This window comes from Citrus sinensis, chromosome 1 (assembly GCF_022201045.2).
Source record: "Citrus sinensis cultivar Valencia sweet orange chromosome 1, DVS_A1.0, whole genome shotgun sequence".
NCBI classification, from domain to species: Eukaryota; Viridiplantae; Streptophyta; class Magnoliopsida; order Sapindales; family Rutaceae; genus Citrus; species Citrus sinensis.
This window is the reverse complement of record NC_068556.1, coordinates 24,322,555-24,345,917: the sequence shown is the minus strand read 5'-3', so window position 1 is coordinate 24,345,917 and position 23,363 is coordinate 24,322,555. Positions and strand designations below refer to the sequence as shown.

At 32.9% G+C, this 23,363-nt stretch overlaps 2 protein-coding genes and 1 long non-coding RNA gene across 3 annotated transcripts; 1 reads left to right on the top strand and 2 right to left on the bottom strand.

Moving 5' to 3' along the window:
* Window positions 1-8,312: 8,312 nt before the first annotated feature.
* On the top strand, window positions 8,313-11,637 carry LOC102630289 (alkaline/neutral invertase A, mitochondrial). The gene is made up of 6 exons (XM_006488730.4): window positions 8,313-9,349; window positions 9,479-9,644; window positions 9,856-10,067; window positions 10,321-10,814; window positions 10,899-10,947; window positions 11,089-11,637. Exons 1-6 carry the CDS (start codon window positions 8,561-8,563, stop codon window positions 11,413-11,415), a joined length of 2,037 nt encoding a protein of 678 aa, XP_006488793.1. The 5' UTR covers window positions 8,313-8,560; the 3' UTR covers window positions 11,416-11,637.
* An 83-nt stretch (window positions 11,638-11,720) lies between these two features.
* Window positions 11,721-15,223, bottom strand: LOC102630592 (gibberellin 2-beta-dioxygenase 2-like). Its single transcript, XM_006488731.4, has 3 exons — window positions 14,587-15,223; window positions 12,442-12,778; window positions 11,721-12,172 (listed from the first exon to the last, which is right to left on the bottom strand). Exons 1-3 carry the CDS (start codon window positions 14,979-14,981, stop codon window positions 11,900-11,902), a joined length of 1,005 nt encoding a protein of 334 aa, XP_006488794.1. The 5' UTR covers window positions 14,982-15,223; the 3' UTR covers window positions 11,721-11,899.
* Window positions 15,224-21,555: 6,332 nt separating this feature from the next.
* Window positions 21,556-22,641, bottom strand: LOC102630897 (uncharacterized). Its single transcript, XR_371831.3, has 2 exons — window positions 22,323-22,641; window positions 21,556-22,148 (listed from the first exon to the last, which is right to left on the bottom strand). It is a non-coding gene; the product is annotated as an uncharacterized LOC102630897 (long non-coding RNA).
* Window positions 22,642-23,363: the final 722 nt, after the last annotated feature.

Here is a 23,363-nt window from a genome sequence, read left to right as displayed (position 1 = left end):
TTATATGTCGTGGTTTTTAATCAATAACTATTTTAAAAAGAATCACTTCCTAACAAAGTAACAAGCAGTGTAAACCGTGAGTAATTGTTAATATTAATTTTTTTTTAGAGGGACGTTAACTAATTTTATTTTAAAAGGTTTTATGAGCTAAGCAAATCAACTAGCTAACATCCATTATAATTAATATACATTAGTTGAAATGTAAAAGTGGATCAAATATTTTTATTAGTTCCATTTCAAGATTTAACAAAATTAGAATAATTGATAAACAAAGATATATAAATCCCAAACGACAATGTGAACTCACACAATCGATAAGAGTAGTTATTTAGGACTTAAATTCGTGCTTGATTGATAATTTGTGGTTAATTTCATTTTCAAATAGATCAAATACTGATTTGTGGAAGTTAAAGATCAAAGACTGAAAATGTGACTCCCACGTGATGGAATAGTAGCGTAGTTTGGAGAGACTGAGAGAGGTGGGAGAGAGAAGCGTGGCGGCGGAGGGAATCTTTGAAGGCCGCGCGCCTATAAGAGAAGCCATCAAAGTGGTCCCAAATAAGAAGTATGTTGAGGAGGTGCCACGTGTTGCGTCAAAAAGATTTGTATTAAAACAAAAGGATTTGGTTAACAGCTAATGCTGCTAATGCGAACGCTAATTGGGTGGGAGTTTGGTTAGGCTTCCTGGACTGAAACACTCACCACCAGCCGCAACTCTTGAAAATGAAAAAACCCCTCTATGCAATACGACCACGTAACACTTACACCACCACCCACGTATTAATGCATGTGCACAACCTTTCATTCTCGCTTGTACACGTGTCTGTGTATTTTCTTTTTATTAATTCATTTCACTATAATTCCGAAAAAAGAAAGCAATTCATTTTACCATAGGTTATAGTCTCTGTCATAAATCATAATCACCCGTGTCCTTTTCTTGAAACGAGAGTTCTTTCTTCAATTTGGTTGGCACTTTATTTTTTTTTATCTATAATACAGAGGATTCAAGTCTCGAGTAAATTTTTTTTAATTAAAAAAAAAAAAAAGAGTTCTTTGGCCACATTAATCTTCATCTTAAGATGCCGTATCATGTTAATTTGATTTTACATAAGGAGTTTATTTATTATATTATATGTAGTGGGTGGCTAGGCGCATAATTCTAAGTCACAACTTGATAAAGTATGAGATTGTATATTATGATTATAGAGATCTAGGCTATCACTAGACTCATTTTTAAAAATTAATTGAGATAAAAAGTAATTTGAGTAGATTTACTTATAAGATTATTAATTAATAAAAAGGATTACTTGGCTGAAAAGAATGTGTGTAATTTATCAAAAAATAAATAATTAAAAAGAATGTGCATAATTTGTTTTAGATGGGAAGAGTTATTTTTGTGTGTGGAGGTACGAAAAGAATGTCGAGCTGTAGTCCACAAAATTGCGAAAGACAACTGTCTTTGAGCCACGTTTCTAAATATTTTCCATCTCCTATTCAAACTTACAAAACTCCAATCACTGACAATCTTCTTCTAGTGGATGCCCATGCCCATACCGCCTCATAACGACCACGACTTCACCCGGTCAACATGCTGGGGCCCGCGCGAGAATCCGACGTAGCATCGACGTATATGTGGACGGCTGTAAGCAGTTGTCATGTTTCTCCGTCTTATGATGACTATGAGCGTACATGGGACGGGAGAAAAGCTTCGCTTTGCATAGGAGGAAATAAAAATATATATATATATCTCGTACGCGTGGCTGATGTTATGGGTAATTTTTAAAAACCTCCCCTGAGGTTTAGACTTGTTGCAAGTAGATGGCGAAAATTGATTTATTTATAAAAAATTTTCTACCATCAGTTAATTTTAACATTGACCGTTAGTTGACTATGCAAAGACAATATTACCCTTAACAATAATTTGTAGACGGAAATAACTAAAAAAAAATTAAAATTGTTGGCTATTTTATCCTCTTTAAATTATTGATATTTTCTTAAAGTTCCTACAAGAAAGATAAAATTTAAAATTTTAAAAATTCTTTTTAAATGATTGATATTTTCTTAAAGTTTCAACAAAAAAGATAAAATTAAAAACTTGAAAATGAAATAGTTATAATCTTTACTTATGATATTGTAAATTTTTGGAATTGACAAGGATAAAATTGTCAAAAAATAGGGTTTGTGTTTTTCGCGCCAACAATTTTAATTTTTTTTTAGTTATTTCCGTCTACAAATTGTTGTTGAGGGTAATATTGTCTTTACACAGTCAACTAACGGTCAATGTTAAAGTTAACTGACGGTAGGGGGTTTTTTACAAATAAACAGATTCTCACCATCTACTTGCAACAAGTCCAAACCTCAGGGGAGGTTTTTAAAAATTACCCCTTATGTTATTCTTATTCGTGTACCCTCAGTAGATATTATCACGCAGAGTGTTGTTTGATTGATTTGTGTAGTTTCAGCAGTTATTGCCACGACGGTGTGACCAAATTGTCTTTTCGCTGCAGTTTTTAGTACATATATATTTAGAAGTTTGTAGCGTAGCGATCGAGGTTGCTTACTCTATTCTTTCATTCATGGATTTATCTCTTAGGCTTAAATGTGGATGCTAAGTCTTTTGAAACGACGCTGTAATACTGTTCGCGGGACTATTTAGTTCAACTGCTTCACACGCTTAACAAAGAGTTTGAATTTAGGCCGGTGCTACGTTACGTTACATACACGCACTCACAACAACAGTATTAATTTAGTCTGTTATTGTTGCTGTGAGTGTGTGTATGTTACGTTTAACGTAACATAAGGTGATCCTTGAATTTATATTTTTTATAGAGTAATTCTATGATCCCAACAATCAAGTCCTACCTTGAGTTTCGATTAATACGGTGAAATTTATTTAATGAATGTTAAAATATTAATTTTCTTAGATATAAAATTTATTATTTAATATATATAATAGATTATAATTGAAATTTAATTATTACAATCTCAATTATTATTGTATTTTAAATATCTGAATATCCACTCCAAAAAGTAGATACCAATCTTTATGGCTGTGCCAGTCTATATAATAATTCAACTTTTGAAGACGATGAATGCATGCATACCCTAAAAGGAGATAAAAAGTGATTTTTATCTCATGCTAAATGTTAAAATTGGACCAATAACTTTAATTCTCAATTCATTTTGGACTATTCATTGGCTTTTATCTATCCACTTGTTTTGGACTATTCATTGTTGTAGCTTATAATTGAATCCACGTGTTTGGTCATGAAAAAAAATAATTATCACACATAATTATATGTACCATTTGGTGTTTTGGATATTTTTACACAACACGTGAATCATGTTTAAAACGTTAGTCCTCCAACTTACTTTACATCATTACATATGTCATTTGTTATTAGATTTAATTCGAAGATTTACATTTTTACGTATATTTATACATGTAGATAAAATATTTAAAACCATAGGGTGGTTTACTAAAGATAGGCAAATGGTGATCTTAGAAAAAAAAAAAACATGTAAAACTAAAGATAAAGAAATGAACCCACTTGATTGTGCACCGAAACGAATTTGTTTGTACATAAATTTGGATCAAAATTTAGTAAATGTGATGACACATTTGCTAGAAACTGTACTTTATTCTTCCCCTTTTACTACCACTTTATGCCAATTGACGTATCAACATCCTTCTCAATTCTCATTTTAACGTTGCGTGAAATTTTTGTATTGAAAGCGAGGTGATGGCTAAATTAATAGTGCATATGATACATCGCTTTACATGTACCATTTTTGACAAGCTGTGAATCTAGAAATTTTGGGTGCATGTTTAATAATTGAAGAGAGTTTTTGGTGTCATCCCTTTCAATTAATGAAACATGGCCGAAAAAGGATAGAAGAAATTTCGGACCCGTAAAAAATAAAGTAAGTGCTCGTGTGGGAGTTTTGTTATAAGTAACAAAGTAAGAACATAGTTTTTGTTTTTGGATATTGTGCTTATTCATGTCAGGAAATTAATTTTGATGGGCAGGTTTGACATGATTGACGTTATACATTTTAATTTTTCTGTCTCTTAATGGTATGTTTGGTTCGAAAAAAAATATAAGGAGAAGAAAGAAGAGAAGAGGGGAAAAAATAAATGAAAAAAATAAATTCTTTGTCCATCTAAACAATAAAAATGAAATTAACTTTCTTTTTCACTCATTTTTTCTCCCCTTCTTTTCTTTCCATTCATTTCTTCTCCTACCATTTTTCCAACCAAACATGAGTTAAAGGATTAAATTTTCAGCTTCATCATATGATCTACCCGTGACATTGTTAATTTATATTGAACGGTAGCCGGTTAGATCCATCTAGCTATAATATAGCATTGATTAAATCAGTTAGTTGCTTATCGAGTCTAAATCTGTATTTTAAAGCGTGCGAACATCAATACAATGGAGTTACCATGTCTATGTACAACGGAGCCTAACACATCTCAAATTAATTGACGAATACGATTAAGTATACAACTTGTTGATATCTTACTGAATGTGGAATTGAAAGATTCCTCATCTAGAGTTCCATAATAATTAGATGCTTGTGTATGTGAATATTAGTTAGCTGCTAATTTATATGACGAAGCATTGAAGAATGCAAGTTCTTTGATCTCAGCTGGCCGGATTTGGTATAAAAGAGACCAAACTATGAACTTTATATTTTACGTTCGAAACAGTACAATTCTTTTTGGCCTCAAAACGTACGTTAAAGCGATATTTGCACTAGGCTTTAGTGATCCACCATTGATGATCACTTGATACAATGTGCTTGGTGATGTGTTACTTGATGTTCCATCTTCCTAATTAATTGCGTTCATAACATCAAATGCTTAATCGAAGTTAGATTGCCCATGGGACTCATTGTTTAGGTTTGTGTCTATAAATATAGTGAGCACGCAAAAGTTTATTTTACTTGATTTGCATGGTTAGGCATTGGAAGTGATTTAACATAGCCAGGATCCGGAGCTGGAATTATTTAGATGATTATTATGAGTCAAGAAAGTGATTGTTGATTTAAAATTAAGAAGGAAAATGTGTGGTAAGAATAGAATGATAACTCATAATAAGTTATATTTTGAGAGTTATTAGAAAGGCCATGTCAAATTGAATACAATTTTCTATTGATGGAACGTGGTGTGCAAACACACCACCTAAATAATTAATGTTAGTTGGCTAACCCTTACAACCGGGAGCTAGAACACTTCCATTTCCATGCAAATGAATAGGGATTTAAGTCTCTTGTGTGTATTTTAAAGAAGATTTTCTTCTAATTATTAAGCTTAGACATCGGGCATATGCCATTATTGAAATTTTTCTTAATAATGTTTATCAAATATTTTATTATAAATATGAATGGACTGTAACATAATATTTTAAAAAAAATGTTTAAATAAGTCATTCTCTATCAAAGACGTGTGTATAGCTTTAAATGTGAACTATTTTGACTTATTACAATTTATCATCCATTCACAACTAGTAGTTACAGTATAGCTTCGAATCATATACATATTTCAAAAACAGTAAACGTTTCTATTTTAAGATTTTTTTTTTTTCTGAAGAGCCTGAATCTAAGGATTATTGATGAGACATTTTTTAATTAATCTTTTTATTATTGAAGATCAATTGAATATGTATATCTCAAGCCACAAGCCCGCAATCTACTCACTCCGGTAAACTAAGACTAGTAACTTGTAAGACATTTTTGTGACATAAATTAATTTATTTTAAAGGCATTAATAGCATGATTTAACATAAATTCTTAATACATGAAATGCACGCCCTCGACACAATTGATTAATTAGCACTATAAAGTCATCCACGATTGAATAAAAAACTCAATGCTATTGCTTAATTGATCACTATCCTAAAGTTGTTCTGAAAATTATTTATATATATAGTTAGATTAGCGGCCTAGACCTCGACAACTACTAAAACCATTATTTAAAGTTTAATGCCTAGAAAAACACTAGTCAAGCAATGCATCCGGTGAGTGAGAAAATAGATCATTGCTTACGATATCAAAGATGGCGATTAAGTGAAAATTATTGACTCATATAATGGGTTTATTAAAATTCAGAAGATGAGTAGCACTACACATCTCAAATTTTTTATTTTAACATGACAATTATTATTTTTTTTAAAGGAGGGGCGAGGGAGTAGGTAAAGCCTATATTCATTTTATAGTCCTTTACCTCTCTCAAGATTCAAACTTGGGTGACCAGTTAAATACAATTACTTAGAAAAAAGCTCGGCTACACTTTTGGGCGCAAAATACTATTTGGTCTCTAAATGATATAGCATTTATCAATTGTTTGGTAATATAATAAAATCAATTCACTTAAATCTTATAAAAAACTATCAGCCACTCAATAAACGATACATCATTTCAGATGAAATTTCAGATATTTATCATTACTCTTAAGGAGATAAAAATTTGATACAAGATATAAGATAAGATATGATTATATGAAAGTAACCTCAGAGACTTGACTAAGTTTCAAACAGATTTTTTTATTTATTTTATTGACCATCTGAATCCAAATTCAAGGAAGGTCGTGACTAAAAAAATCGATTTGAGATTAATTCTTTTATTATCAACGTCATTTTTAGAAAGGAAAAGATAAGATATGAAAGTCTTTTACTGTAACATCATGATTGAATTATATTTTTATAAACCCTCGTAATTAAATAGCCCATGGGAAGGTCTTAAATGGGCTTCTATTCGATTACTATTTGGTATGAACCCCAATGGGATAGTTATTAGGATTCATTTTGGCCCAAAAGTATCAACTGGGCCATTTAATTGACTCCAACGGACATTCATGCACGGCATACACCAACAAAAGCAAAATATCAGTTCACGATATCGCGATATTTCGAACAACGAAGAGATATCTTTTGGAGATATTTTAGCCTTTTGGAAACATGCGCAATAGAACTACGGTGTCGTATTAGCCAAAAACACTTGATTCCTCTGATGTCGTAGCTGTTAGTTTTCGAACCAATCATAAATTTACACGTGTAAATACATGTATCGTTGCTTCTCTTAAATGTCCTTTTTCAAAAGAGTAATGATATAGCCACAAACTCTTGTACAAACTTATTTTGTACAAACTGATGTGGCATGATAACATTGATTGAATTAAATATTACTTGGCCCACATGATTTATTTTTATTATTTTATATTTTCATTCAACCAATGAATTAATGCCACATCAGTTTGTACAAAATAAATTTGTACAAGAGTTTGTGGCTGTATCATTACTCTTTTAAAAAATGTTGCTTTCTCGATTTTTGCACATTTATTTAAGACCGGAATACTAGAGACTCAACCGACCAATCTGATCCATTCGTAAATGTAAAAATGATAAGACGATTTTACCCTCTTTTCTGACGGACCCGCTTTAGGTATTTGGAACGATGCTTGCGTGACTTGTTCAACAAAAGCAAAAAGAGAAGTCATATTTGAATTCGTTGTAAATAAAAATTGTATTTAGATTTATTTTTTGACGTTTAAAATTCTTCGGTACAAAAGCTAAAATTTAACAAATTTTGAATAGTTCAAGCCCCTCGCGTGTGAAAGAGAATAATTTATTTTAAACATTTAAAATACATATTTAATCCATTTTTTTTCAAATATCTTTATTGTAATATTACATAGTTAATATAGGGGAGAACCTTAGGTGCAACTGTGGCACCGTACCACAGTTGCATCTAGCCGTTGGATGCCAGTGGACCCCACCACTCTAACTGCATCCAACGGCTAGATGCAACTGTGGCACGGTGTCACAGTTGCACCGTAGCCTGATCCTTAATATAGATAATATCTCAATAATTTTCTAATTCTAAATATTAATCTCTAAAAAATTGAATTCTCTCAAAGAGTTGCTTGTTTAAATAATTCTTGAGGGAAAAATTAAATAAATTTATCCTTTTCAGTTATATATTAAAAATTAAACATAACTTTCTTTGTACTATAAGTATTTTAATTCTTGAACTAAGTATATTAAACAAGACAAACTAAAAAAATGTATATTTTTTCCATATTTCTTTAAAATATATATATATATATATATATATACACGTCAAAATGTCCCCAAAAAACGTGGTGGTAAACTGGTAATAAACTCATTCTTCAAGGACAGACTGAGAATTCGATCTCAACATCATCCAAACCATTTGCACGTGCAGGGACAAAAATGTAAATACGTATCGTCCGAATCATCCACGAACTTTCACTTTACGCTGCCTATAAATTCCCGTTGGAGCAGCGCCACCAATATCTCCCAAATCTTCACACATTCTCTCACAAGCTGAATCTTCAAAGTCGTTTCTCTAATTGTAAGTAAAGGTTTTAATTCGATTTTTATTTCATTTCATTTTTAGCTTCTTTTTTCTCCCTTCGTTTTTAATATTTTAGAATTAGCAGAGCCTTGTGTATATAAAAAAAAATAAATACCATTTTAGTTAATAGCTTAATTATAATTTATAATTGAGATAGCTGTATTTAAAAGGAAAAAAAATGAATACTAGTAGCTGTATTGGAATCTCAACAATGAAACCCTGTTGTAGAATCTTGATTGGTTATAGAATCTCTTCAATATTTGGAGTTTCTCATATAAGATCAAATCATAAAATTGTAAACAATTCGTCGAAATTACATTCAAAATCGAAGCTTAGTTGTTATAATGATGCCAAGTGTAAGGTTATAGGGCATAAGAAGGGTGTAATTGATTTGAACCGGAGGGCTTTTTTTGCCTCTGGTTCGAATTGGGGTGAATCTAAGATCTTAGGTAAGAATAAGCTCGGTGTAAATAAAGATAGTAGCAGGGGTATTTTAGTAATTCCCCACGTAGCGTCGGATTTTAGGAACCACTCCACGTCTATTGATAGCCATGTTAGTGAGAAGGGATTTGAGAGTATTTACATTCAAGGTGGTTTGAATGTGAAGCCATTTGTGATTGAAAAGATTGAAAATGGAAATGAGGTAGTGAAAGAAGATGAGAGTAGGGTACAGGTTAATGGGTCAGGTGTAAATTTGGATATTTTGAAGGATCTGAATGAGAATGTTGAAACTGAGAGTGAGGCATCGAATATTGAGAAGGAGGCTTGGAAGTTGCTTCGGGATGCGGTTGTTAATTATTGTGGGAATCCGGTGGGGACAGTTGCAGCCAATAATCCCGCAGACAAGCAACCTCTGAATTATGATCAAGTGTTTATTCGTGATTTTGTACCTTCTGCACTTGCTTTTTTGCTCAATGGAGAAGGGGAGATTGTCAAGAATTTTCTTCTTCACACATTGCAATTACAGGTAACTTATGATCTAAACCTAATGTTGTGTTGGGATATTAACCATTGAGATGTTGGCTTTGCTTTCTACATGGGCATTGGCATTTCTTCTAACTTTTAATTTATCAAATATTTCCTTGATTGATTCCAGAGTTGGGAGAAGACTGTGGACTGCTATAGTCCTGGCCAAGGCTTGATGCCAGCAAGTTTCAAAGTTAGAACTGTGCCTCTTGATGGAGGCGATGGAACACTTGAAGAGGTTTTAGATCCTGATTTTGGAGAATCAGCCATTGGTCGTGTTGCCCCTGTTGATTCTGGTAAGATAATGCAATGTTCCATATACTGTACACTGTTTGATAACCAGTAGTTTGTCTATGGCTAATGTTGCTGGAAAGTTTTCATCATTGTGGACATTCTGCATGTCTAGATATTAATCCAGTGTATTCCCAAATTAGAATACTGTAGTTTTTTAGAGTTTCTTTTAATAGCATACTTGGAATTTGATTGAGATGTTGATCTCATTGATAGGGTTATGGTGGATCATTTTGTTGAGAGCTTACGGAAAGATCACCGGTGACTATGCATTGCAGGAGAGGGTGGACGTCCAAACAGGCATAAGACTGATCCTTAATCTTTGTCTAACTGATGGATTCGATATGTTTCCTTCTCTGTTAGTCACTGATGGTTCCTGCATGATTGATAGACGCATGGGTATTCATGGACACCCTCTTGAAATCCAAGTAAGTCGAATACTCAGATTTTGCTGTGATAAATGTCTTTTCCATTTATCTGACAACATGAGGTTGATGCCAATGCTTTTGTTGTTAACTTTTGATTATTTTGGGAAGAATAGGAAAAAATTAGTTACTTAACTAATTTTGCCTACCATCTTCACTTGATTGATTTTTTCAAATTCTCCTGTGTTTGTGATTTGTTTATGTTTGTTTGCCTCTAGTTTATTTTGTGATTTGCTTGACGCATCTGATTTTACAGTCATTATTCTATTCGGCATTACGCTGCTCTCGTGAGATGCTCATTGTCAATGATGGAACTAAGAACCTGGTAGCTGCAATAAATAACAGACTTAGTGCACTCTCATTTCATGTCAGAGAGTACTATTGGGTGGATATGATGAAAATCAATGAGATCTATCGTTACAAGACTGAAGAATACTCTGTGGATGCCATCAACAAGTTCAACATCTATCCAGATCAAATTCCTTCATGGCTTGTAGATTGGATACCTAATGAAGGTGGCTATCTTATTGGCAATCTAGAACCAGGTCACATGGATTTTAGATTCTTCACTCTTGGAAATCTTTGGGCCATTGTTTCTTCTTTGGGTACCGCAAGACAGAATGAGGGTATTCTGAATTTAATTGAGGCTAAGTGGGATGATCTTGTTGCTCATATGCCTCTTAAGATCTGTTACCCTGCTTTGGAGTACGAGGAATGGCGAATAATCACTGGCGGTGACCCAAAGAACACGTGAGGCTCTTGTTTTGTGCTTTATAACACCCTTACCTTTTCATTTGAATAAATTTATTAACACATAGCCTTGATTGCATGCAGTCCATGGTCATATCACAATGGTGGATCTTGGCCAACACTCTTATGGCAGGTAGGGATTAAAGTTCTTCAAGTATCCTTTTCCTTTTTTTTTTTTTTAACTATCAATAAAAGAAATGATTACACATTAATTAGGTTTGGTTCAAATATGATTTTGGATATTCACTGATGTATTTGCTGATTGATATTCTAGTTCACCTTGGCCTGCATCAAGATGGGAAGGCCGGAGTTAGCAGAAAAGGCAGTTGCAATGGCGGAAAAGAGGCTGTCAGTGGATCAGTGGCCTGAGTATTATGACACACAAAGTGGGAGGTTTATAGGCAAGCAATCCCGGCTTCACCAAACATGGACAATTGCTGGTTACTTAACCTCAAAGATGCTTTTGGAGAACCCAGCCAAGGCATCTTTGCTATTCTGGGAGGAGGACTACGAGCTTCTTGAGAATTGTGTTTGTGCACTTAGCAAAACTGGTCGAAAGAAATGCTTACGCTTTGCTGCAAGATCCCAGATCCGTGTCTAATGCAAAACATCTTGTGTGAAGTTAAGTCTTCACTGCCTTTTGCAGCCTGTACTAGCATAGCAGAAAAAGCATATGTTCCCAGAGAACTTCATTTTTTAACTATGAACATTCCTGTATCTGACTGTTTCGATTAGTCGGCTATTTTTTTAATTGCCGCTAACACAGCTACAGATTCATTTGGATAATGCACATTACTTTATATATGTATTTGCTCTTCTTTCATGATGTGCCTGCTAAATTGGTTGTTTCAGCTTTAGTTTTGAGGTATTGTAAGTAGTCAGCAACAAAGAGCAAAAGAGCGAGCATTGAACGGAACATTTTTCGCTTAACAGCTAAACTACATCGATTACTACAACGCCATATTTTCCTAATCCCATGTACTTGTTCCTGTATGCAAAATATATAGGTAGCAATAGCATTGATTGATTATAAACAAAACTGTCCTTCCGTGGGTGGCCGGATTCAGAAGATGCCTCAAAATTCATCAATCGAGCAACTTTTTGTGATCATCATCTTTGCAATTTATGAAGAGATCAAGGCGGTTGTCTCCAAGGCTGAGGGAATAAGCAGTTGCTTTGTACTCGGCCCAGGTGAATGGCCTATAAAGAGAAGGCCTGTTGGTTGTCACCATTTCTGGAGGGGCACTGACCCTCGCTTGTAGGGCTGGTGCCCCGAAATAGGCCATTGACATTCTCGACTGGCTTGAGTAACTTAAAGCCCTATGCCTCACGCTTACGAACCTCCCATTGGTCATAGCCTGCAGCGAAATGCAATAAAAACACATAACGGCCGTAACTTAACGTCGCCCACAGAATCATTAACATTGATTAAATACTCAATTTCCATTGGACAGAAACTGATGGGGGACCCACAGTTTCATCGAATTCAAAGCTGCAGCGTAGATTTCGCAAAAGAAATCTGATTCCCAATACATCAGTTCCACAGTTTCCAATCAGTCGAATCAAACTCAACTTTTTTATTTTGCTTTTGTTATGATTACCACAAGATAGAGAATCTAGATTTTACCTGTAGCACGTCACCGACATTTACACAAAACGCAGCGGAATCAGGAGCCACTGGGATCCACACACCATGATCAGGAGAAATTTGCAAGCCACCCACGTCGTTGGATCTCAAGATAGTCAGGATCTGAGGATCAGAGTGCTCCCCAAATCCAACCCTCGTAGTGTTGTTATTGCAACAAGATGGGTAGTGATTAATTCTGAAAAATGAATCATTTTCAACGTCCCTGATCATCTTACTGAAGTATGATGGGTCACGGACCCACAATCCTTCAGCCATTAGATCCAATATCTCACATGCTAACTCTCTAACTGCTCGTATGTAATTATTCATCGCTGACCTGTCGTAAATAATATCACACGTTAAACAAGTTGCGGTAGCAGCACCAGCAGAAGCAGAAGTAGGGTTAGCTATACTGTATCAGTATAACGGTGACGAAGCTGATGATGCCTGTAATAATAGTTTGTTTAAAATAAAAAAAATAAAAAATAAATCCCTTTGCCTTTTTGGTTCTCACCACATGCATCTTGGCTTTGCTTCTTTTGGTAAGAAGTCTTTGAGAAGAAACTGCTGTTACTTTTTTCTATTTTTTGGGTTCAAAATTTTTGTTATTCATCCTTGATTTGATTGAAGTTTATTTCTAATAATTCACTTATATGAATTTTAAATTCAATTCTATCTTCTAAACTATACGCTGCATCTTGAGTTTTTATTGTTATATCTGAATTAATTATTTGTAATTTATATACTTCACTATTATTTTTTCTAATTGAATTATTATATATTATTTCTAAGTGTTCTAACTCTTCTACTTTTTTTTTCTCTTTTGCTCTCCTCTTTTTATTAGCTGATTTATCTATCATTACTTTAAAAAATTAAAGTAAATGAAGGTAATTGAATCATTACCTCTTATTTTTAATTGTTCAAACTCTTCTACTTTTTTTTCTAATATCCTCAGGCCACTCCTCACATTCTATGCATTCTAATTCTTTTTCTATATTCACGACATCTTGCAAGTATTCATCTATTTCATTATCACTTAAAATTTCTCAGTCTTGGTTGTTGCTTTCGTGCTTGTTATTGTCGTGCATGCAATTTTCTAATTCTAGGCTATTATGGCTAGTTTCATACTTTCATTTATTAGCTTATCATGGCTATCATGGCTATCTAGATTTTTAGTGCTTTCTATCTTGCTATCTACTGTATTTTCTTCTTCCAATAATGAGTAAAAAAAACGCAATATCTATTTCTTTTTCTATTGCTAGTGATTTCTTTGCATCAGGCAAAATATGTGTCTCAAATTTAGCTTGTACTAGCTTTACCTATCTCTGACTTACATTCTGTAAAAGTGGATCAATCTTTTCTCCTCTTTTTCACCCACTGAATGACTAGTCCCTGTGTGTTACACGGAAGGAAAGTTTCTCTGACAAATTCAATCCAAATTTACGGGAAAGTTTTTATTTATCCCATACGACTCGTTATTCATTGAATTTAACCCAAAAAAAAAAAAAAAACCAAGTTCATGTATGTAGACTGATTGCGTTGATATGACAATCTTGGTCTAGAACAAGTTCATATTTTCCATCTTTTTATCTAATTCAGGAAAAGACATATTCTAGTGGGTGTTGGTTATGTTTTTTTAAAAACAATTTTCTGTTTTCAAAAAATAGAGTTCAAGGAAGGGAATTAAAGTATATACTAATTAGTTAGGGTTTTTTTAAAAACAATTTTCTGTTTTCAAAACAAAGTTCGAGGGAGGGAACTAAAATACTAATCAATTGAAGCATGCATGGATCAATATTATATATGCATAGACACTTTCAAAGTTTTACATGTGTATGAAACTTCACAAAAATCATGCCCAGCTAATTACCATCACCAAGATTTACAAACTCATCAAGTTGGACAAGCAAAGCAAAGCTGGCAACAAGTATGTAGATTAATTCCATTAATATGACAATCTTGGTCCAATATTTTATTTTATTTTACAAAAAGAAAATCTATAATAAAACCATCATAACATGCATGAATAGGACTGATCAGTATGACCAACTTCTTGCCATGTACAAAACTTAAACTAAACAAAAGGAGAGTATGCATGCAAAAGGAAGGGGAAAAAAAAAAGAGAGAATAATTAGTTGAGGGTACCCGAATTTTGAAGGGTCGTTAGAGATGGATTTGGATCTTTGAGCAATGGAGAGAGGATTTGTATGAAGAAGAAGAAATTCAACTTCGCCCATATCACCATTAAAACCAATATTTTTGCAGCCATAACCAAAAGGATTAGCAGGGCCAGCTCGTTGCTTTTCAGCTAATGGCTTTTCAAAGAAATTAACACTTTCTTGTTCCATTTCTGCAATAACACCCTCAGGAACCCCATGATTTATCACCTTGAAAAAACCATACTCCTCACAAGCTCTCACAATGAGCTTTCCCACCTCTGATCTATCAGCTGAAAGATCAATCATAGGAAGATCAATAGCCAGGATTTTCTCATTTCTCACAGGATTTGGTGAGGCTACCACCATTGCTATTAATTGCATGAAATATCAGAACCTTTTTTCGAGTGACTGATATAGAGAGACACACAGAGCGAGTGAGGGAGAGGGGAGATTTATATAAAAATGAGGATTCAGGAATCCTGAGACTTGGATTTGGGTGAAGTACAACTAGCAAAATCCTGTCATAAAAAGCACGTTGACTTTCTACGCTTTGAGTTTGACTCTCTTTAATTAACCTTTTTTCTTTTGTATTACAAGTCTATTGAGAACTGTGTCAGAGTCTCTCGAGACAAGCTTTTATATAGTCAGGTTGAAATCTAATTCGGATATGCATTAATAAATATGAGGACGTGTTTTGATGTATACAGCTCACATAAGAAAAGTATGCTCTAATATTTTTTTGTTTTTTTTTTCAAAGGTACATTTATTTTCATAATGTATACCAAAAAATTTCAACCTGCAAGTATAGGTTTAGGCAGGCCTATGGGATGATTTTCTTTTCGTTGCCTTTTTAAGATGCTTTTCTTGACCTAATTTTGCTTTTAATCACCTTTATGTTAGCCAATTCTTTGACTCGCATAACACATTGCCTCAAGTTGTTCATAAAAATGAAACCTAACCCCTCCTCTCTCTCTCTCTCTCTCTCGGACACATTCCATGCTTCCTATGCAAGTAAGCTTTTTCGGGGTGCTCGTTTCTCGAGCCTAGAATTGCAAACCAAGTCTATTGATTCTTTCCATTTTTGTTTCAAACTAGGGTTTCAACATCTCTTCTAACCCCTTTTTTTTCCCGACGTTTGTTGTGTGAAGATGTAGTCTCATTTGGTGGTTGTAAATCATGCTTGATCGTAATTTGGTATCTGACTATACTATTAACATATAGATTTAGATTTGAGTCTCCTTAACTTATATGGTTTGCGTGAGTTACAGCCCATAAATTTAACCAATCTAATTAATTACTATTTTTTCATAAATTCAACCTCATCTATTGGATTAAACAGGCTATAAATTACATGAAACATAACTTAAGAATTGTTTTTAAATTTTAATATATGAAGATTGTATCATTAAAAAAAATCTCTAAAAAGAATTATTACTATAAAATTCTTGTCAAATAAGTTGATTTTGAGATTTTATCAGTAAATCTACTTTAATGCATATTAAATCCGAACCAATAAGATAGATATGACCAAATTTTCATTATTTAATAGAGTCATCACAGGTTTAATGATCCGAAGTAATTATTAAACTATAGACCATAGGTGTCAATGTGAATAGAAAAATAAAGTTAATGCTTATACATGACATTATCTAAGCAAAAGTAAAGTTAAATTTTTATATTATCAGTGGATAAATATATATTTAATTTGAGTGGATAACGAGGTTGATGAGCAAATATGAAACAATAATGGATTGAACTTTATAATAAGAGAACTCTCCTTAATGTGGCAATTATTTATAATTAAGATAATTAATTATTGATAGATCAGGGACACCTAATCTCTTTCTAAAAATAGAATATGCCTTAAAACTTTGGGATTAAAGTTGTTGTTGACTTTTAAACCAAGTCTAGGGTTTGCACGTTCCCATAAAAAATCCCACAATCCCACATTTGCCTTGTAGGAATTAAAAACCAGAAGGTTCCTTCTCTTCTTCTCTCTTTTAGTTCAGAATCGGTCAGTTGCCACGTTGCACGATGATTTGCAAGTGAAAATTTAGAGTTTCCAACCCCCGTCAACAATAATACATTTACACAGAGATGCATGCTAAGTATTTATTAAATTTTCATTTTGAAGACATCCAATAATTGTTTTTTTTTTAACCCATGAATCATTACAAATATTTCAGGATAATTTTTATATTTTCGTCATTAATGTTATTTTATAAAGCAACTCTATTTCGAAGAATAACTGCACTCTTTCTCTGCATTAAAAAAAATGACAAGATTAAAAATATTGAATCTCTTTAGATATTTCTGTAAAATATTATGGCACAATAACTTTTGAAAAAGTTTGATTTTGATAAGCTGAAACAAATTTAAAATTGGAAAAAACAATTAAAGACAACAACAACTGATAAATTTTCATAGACGTTATCTCACCACCTAACTAGGCTTTAATCAATTGGCTGCTTAACAATCATATTCGAAATGGTGACCGATTTTTATTTTATTTTATATGTTCTTTTTAAAAAGATAAAACTAATTTATTTTTATTTTTAAAGGTTTTTTTTTCCTTCTTAGCTCGAGCCTTAAAGAATGAGAACTAAGTATATAAAATAAAAATAAAAACACTATTTTTGCATCATCAAGAGCTGCCAGCTTCTATCTCGAGATTTGCTGTTGCATAGGTACAATGTATTATAAAATTAAACGATATGTTATTATATTAATATGTTCATAAAATATTAATTACATAATGGCTATTTTATTATTGGAGGTTAGCAAATGTTGAGTTTTCAACTTCTTTTTCTGAATGAAACATCTGGAAAATGATAGAAAATTGATGGAATAATATCAAAAATATTAATGTCTTTGTCATTTGGGTAGTTGATAGTTGAGGAAGTTTCAAAATCTAAAATTAGATTAATTAAAGTCAAGTTTAATTAACTTAATTAATCTGATCAATAAGTCCACATCAAATCCATTTTTGCTGCTTAATTTTTAGCGTGCGCGCAATGGGCTACTTCATAGATCATGCAAATAGCTATTAAAAAAAATTATTGAAATTTAAGAGATGGATTCGTGTGGGTGTCTTCAATCAAATGGATTTTGTTTAGTTGCCGAAGATATTTGAAGCTTCTGAGTTTAAAATAATGGTCAAAATCATTCTATTAAAGAACAATTAGTGGTTTCATTTTCCAAGTAATTTGATTAATAAAATAATCTTCCTAAAGATTCAAGATTAATGGAGCTTCTAACATCCCTTTAAAACTCTCATGAAGTCCCACTTAACTCTTCCCTTGATGAAAATTATAAAAAGACAAAAAAATTACAATTTACATTCTTATAGCATCTAAAATAAACTAATTAAATTATAAACCTACATATCATAGCAAAATTCCTATCAATAGTTAATTTATTTTTTCATTGTGTTTCAAAATTATTTTGGATATAGATGTGTGCGCGCGCACACACGCGCTACTATTTACTTTCAGGAAAGTTTTTCAAATGCTACCCTACATATTTTTTTCTTGTAGTGGTGTGTGTCTCATTGACCATGATCTTAAGATAGTTGGGGTACTAGGGTCAGATTTGTATATGTGAAGACATATTAATCAAGTTAAATTAATATTTGTGAAAAAAAAAATTCATATTTATCAATTTATATAATTTCCTCTGGCAATGTTTCAAAAATAGGGCGCGCGATAAGGTTACTGGTAACAATATGTAAAAAATGGGCCTTCATTGATTGGGTTTTAAAGTGTCATGGACCACATAGGAAAGCCCAAAAAAATTATTCTAAATGCACCACGTCAGTTCTCTGCTTCTCTTGTTCCAGGCGGATAGATTGCAATCATCATCAATACATGTGAGCTGCTTCATTTCCTCGCCCCCGCCTCTCTTTTTTTTAATTTGCGTAGAGGAGGAGTTTTCAAGATTGGAAGAGTTTGATTCTGGCCCGATTGATTTTAAAAGTACAAAAGTTGGCCCAATTCCAAGCCAGAATGGGAAGTGTATCTAGGATAATAGTCGGGTGCTTATAGCAACAGTCTCCAGGACCAAAAAGCTGAAGGGGACCTAAAAAAAACAAAAGGACTCACCAGAATCGGCTAAAATGCGTACACATATTTCAAATTCGTGAAAGCAGCTTCCTCCACCAGGTTTTGTTTTATCTTTCGGCTCTTCTTGTGCTCTGTTGGCAATATTTACTCTTTTTTTTTTTTTTTGTGATTTTTCTGTCTTTCTTGCTTTATATTTTTCCTTTAGTTTTAATTAAACCTCATTATGTTTTCTCGAACTTTGTTCTATATTCTATATAATAAATAATTATATCGTTTTAAGAAAATTTTGCTGATAAGTGCGACCTAAATGAACTAGATTTATATATATCAACAACCCAGCATAAATATAGCTACAATTACTTAATCTGGCGAAGAAAGAAAGTGGTGACAATTTTCTTGGATACTGTAATTGAAACATACATGTGAGCTAATTTCCTTACGAGAAACACTTGTAATTCAAAGCATCTTGTATCATCACGAGTCACCTCTCTCTCTCTCTCTCTCTCTCTCTCTCTTTCTTTCTGTCAAAATCAAAGCATTGCTGTAATATTTTCTTCATCAAGGCATTATTGAGAGGTCGTGGAAGGAATGATTTGAGAAAAAAGTAAATAAATAGAAAGAAGGCATAATGAATGAGCCCATGTTAGCATGCTACCCAAAGATGGTAAAAAGTTTGAAAAACAACATGGCCCCCAGTTGCTGCTTGTACCTAACACAAAGTGCTCAATCGGGATATAAGGGAAATGATGGATCTGCTTCCTCCCTCAATTCCCATTCAATGATTCAAAAGTGATCATTCTTTTAGCTTTTTTATGTTGTCACATTTCATTTGCTTCATTGCATGCCAGCAGAAAAAGGCAAAGAGGGGTAAAATGGATACTATTCAGTGAGGGGACGACAAGGCACAAAGGCATTGAACTTTTTCAAATGCCCACTTGTGGACACCATCATTTTGTGCTTGAATTCACTAAATCTATGACTCCTTTCTGGGACTCTAAATTCTAAAAAGTAAGAATAACAAGATGAAAATTGACTGGAAAATGAGACCTCAGTTCAAAGTATTAAAAAAGAAGTCATCATATATATCGAAAGGAGATTGTTGTAGGTCCTAGAAATCTATGTTAACATTCTCGTTAACTGATGTTCGCACATAATAGAAAGTAAATTGGAACAATACATTATCTTTCTGTGCTAAAATATTAGTCTATATTGTTCTATTTTGCAGCAAAACACCGCTGATTGTTCTCTTTTGCTACAAAACACTATTGTATTCCTCTTTGTTCCAAACCATTTATCTATTACATATAGCTTAATTGAATAGATATTGTAATAAGTTTGGTACGAGGACTTAGATTTCATGTTTGTATAAAATGTAAGATTAACTAAATCTGAACCATGTTTGTATAAATGCACCCACCACCCATAGCACATGATATTTAAAACTTTAGTACAACTCAAATAAGCATAAAATCCAAATTTTTAGACGTAATATCTACTGAAAGAACAACTACATATTGAAAATAGTTTCACAAGTTCGTGATTTCACACAAGTTCATGAATAAAGCTTGGGAAAAAAAAAACAAATCTATATTTAGTGGGGCTTTTATGCATTTTTTTCCCCCTATAACAAGTGCCGTGAATAGTTACCACATGAACTGCATATCTACAAATTTTGAGCAGTGAAAAAAGTATGTGGATAGTATTCATTTTGCGGGTAATGGGTATTAATGATCAAAGAACATAAAATGTCATAAAGTTTTCCATGTGACATGTCCGAGATATAACATCACTTAAATTTTATCCATAAACATCGCATTCACTATACAAACTTATTGTATTTTTTCATCATGGGGTTGGGGACACGTCGAATCAAAATATTCTCTCAGGTAGGGCATCTACCATTGTTTACACGAATAATAATTAAGAATTAGGCATAATAAAATGGCCACCTATTGAAATTTCTTACTATATTTAAACCATCGATGTGACATATTTCCAATGTTGTAAGGGAATCTTTTAGGATAAAATTATGTCAAGTTGAATTGGGAAAAAAAATGATAAATACAAGTTCTTGGAATCATGAAATATAAATCCCCTCAATTTAGTATACGCAAACAAATATTAAACAAAGGGTTTTTAATTAAGTTAGAATTTGATTTTTGACCAGACTAAACTATAAAAAAAAATTGTCATGAATTATCATTATATTTGAGTGAAGATCAGATGAAAATATATATATTTGTACGTAAATTATTAAATATCAGGCAAAAATTAAAGGGATCTATATATATATGCATGCATGTCTATAACTTACAGTTTGTAAAACTAACCTGTATCTATACGCATGCATGTATATGTTATTTTAATAAACACTACTGTAAATTTGTAACAAAAATGAGCTTACAGTTTGGGACATGTCAACTTCCAAAGTGAGAGCCAACTCACTTTCATGTAACTTGTCTTGCATGAAAGAAGAAAATAAATCAAAAGCAAGACAGTCAAAATCAGTAAATTAACTCAATTCCATCTCTCTTTCATCTTTTTTTGGGTTCAAGTTGTTATTATTTCCTTTTAACCCAAGAAATTGGCTCTGACCTCATCACATTAATGAGGAGTGGGAAAGCACTTTCAAGGAAATCAGCTTTTTCTGAAGAACGTTTCTTTGGTATAAAAAGTGCTTTTGAATTAATTTACTCCCCAATAATACTGTACTGTGGATATCTATGCTGCACATACAGGAGCAGTCACGAGGGGAACTTGTTGCGCAGACAGATCTGAAAGAATATTTATTCTCTCTTTCTGTTTAATTCTCATACAACAACATAAAAAACAACGAAACTGATGCCTGGCAGCAGCATAATATTTCTGCACACATGATAACAAAGATGATAAAATTACAAAAACACTTTTAATTAATTAATTCATTCATTCATTCATTTATTACTCATCTTTACATACAATACAACAACAACAACTCTTCGAAGTTGAAACATTTTCCTCCTAATTTATACATTAAATTAATGAAACCCCACATTGGAATTTAAGGCCTTCATTGAATTGGATAATTGAGGAAAGATGCGTAAATTATTTTTACTATGATTCAAACAGCTCAGGAGGGATAGACAAGGAAGGAGAAGATGAGTTGGGCGGAAACGGGGAAGAACGGAGATTAAATCCTATATCAGAAAGTTGAGATACAGAATTTATAACGGAACGAAAAATAAACGGAAAGAACACAACACGGGGTCTTACAAGGTCAAGAAAAGGTCTTACAAGGTCAAGAAGACACAAAAGAAAAAAAAAACTTGAAAAAAAATCAAGAAAAATTATTGAAAAAGCTCAGGTAGGATAGCACCAAATTAGGATGAACGGGAGGCAGCTATTGAAATGGATACCCTAGCTCCCAATTCAAAGCTGGCCATCACGAGTCCATCCCTGGCGGCAGCTGCTGCTGCTTTCTTGTTTTTGCTTCCATGCATGATTTTTACTGTACGCAAAACAGAAGTACATGTACATCAAACACAACATCAAGTAGTTATATATGTTTATTTACATGCCAAGCAAGAACATAAAAGTTTTTTGCAACTATATAATAATAAAAATAAATAAGAAACAGAATACAAGTGTGACGTTAGTGCTAAGAATGAAAAATTTGGCATACCTGGTAAAATTTTGGGTCTTTTTTTCATTTTTGAGATTTTTTTTTTTTTAAAAGAGTTAGAGAGAGAGAGAGAGAGAGAGAGAAGGAAGAAGGAGAATAATTAGAAGAAGAAAGTGAGCGAAGGATGGAAGGGAAAAGTGGGGAGGAAGCAAAGATTTATAAAGGGGGGAAAAAATTGAGTGTGGGCGGCCACAGGCACTGGGCTGTGCACTGATGGACGCTGTCAGTGACAGGTCGAAGGCCCAGAAAGAATGTGTACGTCATTGGCAGAGATGGGCCTGCCCAGTGAAGCTGACCGCGGCTGCCCGCCTTACCGTTCTCTTCTTCTCTGTCACTAATAGCTCGGGTTTTTAACATCGGAGTCCCTGTTTTTTTTAATATATATTTTCGGAATAAGAGCATGTAGTTTGTAAATTTGTATAGAATAGACTATCACTAAAATAGAATTTCGATTTTCGCAATTAATTTATTCGAGTAAATAAGTTGATGAGACAAGGTATTTTAGTTATTCAAGATAAGGGACTTGATTGAGTATTCTTCTTATTTAATTATAAGGAATGAGTTATTTATAAATATTTATTTGTAAGTGTGAGATTTATAGCACAAACTTTTTTAAGTTATACATATTTAGTAAACTCTTTCTTCTTCTTCTTCTTCTTTTTTTAAATAAGGTTTCAATAGAGATAGAAAACTTTTATATATATATAAATTTGAAAATAAATTAATAAAAAAGAGAAGAGTTATAAAATTCTCATGTACAAGAGGTTAAGTTATGAAACGATACTTAGAATAGCCCTAAACATCATCAAATAACTTTTTCCTCATAGCCATTGGTGGATAATCCCATTAAGTATACATGGAACAAGAGAAGCCCAGGTTAGCCAAGCAATTTGCTACAAAATCTCCTTCTCGAAAAATATGAGAGCTGCTGAAAACTATATTTTTAATTAAGGTACAACAATTAATCCATCTATTATGGATGCGCTATGGAGGAGCAAATTTAGGATTTTGAAGATAAGACAGTGCAGCAGTAGGGTTGCT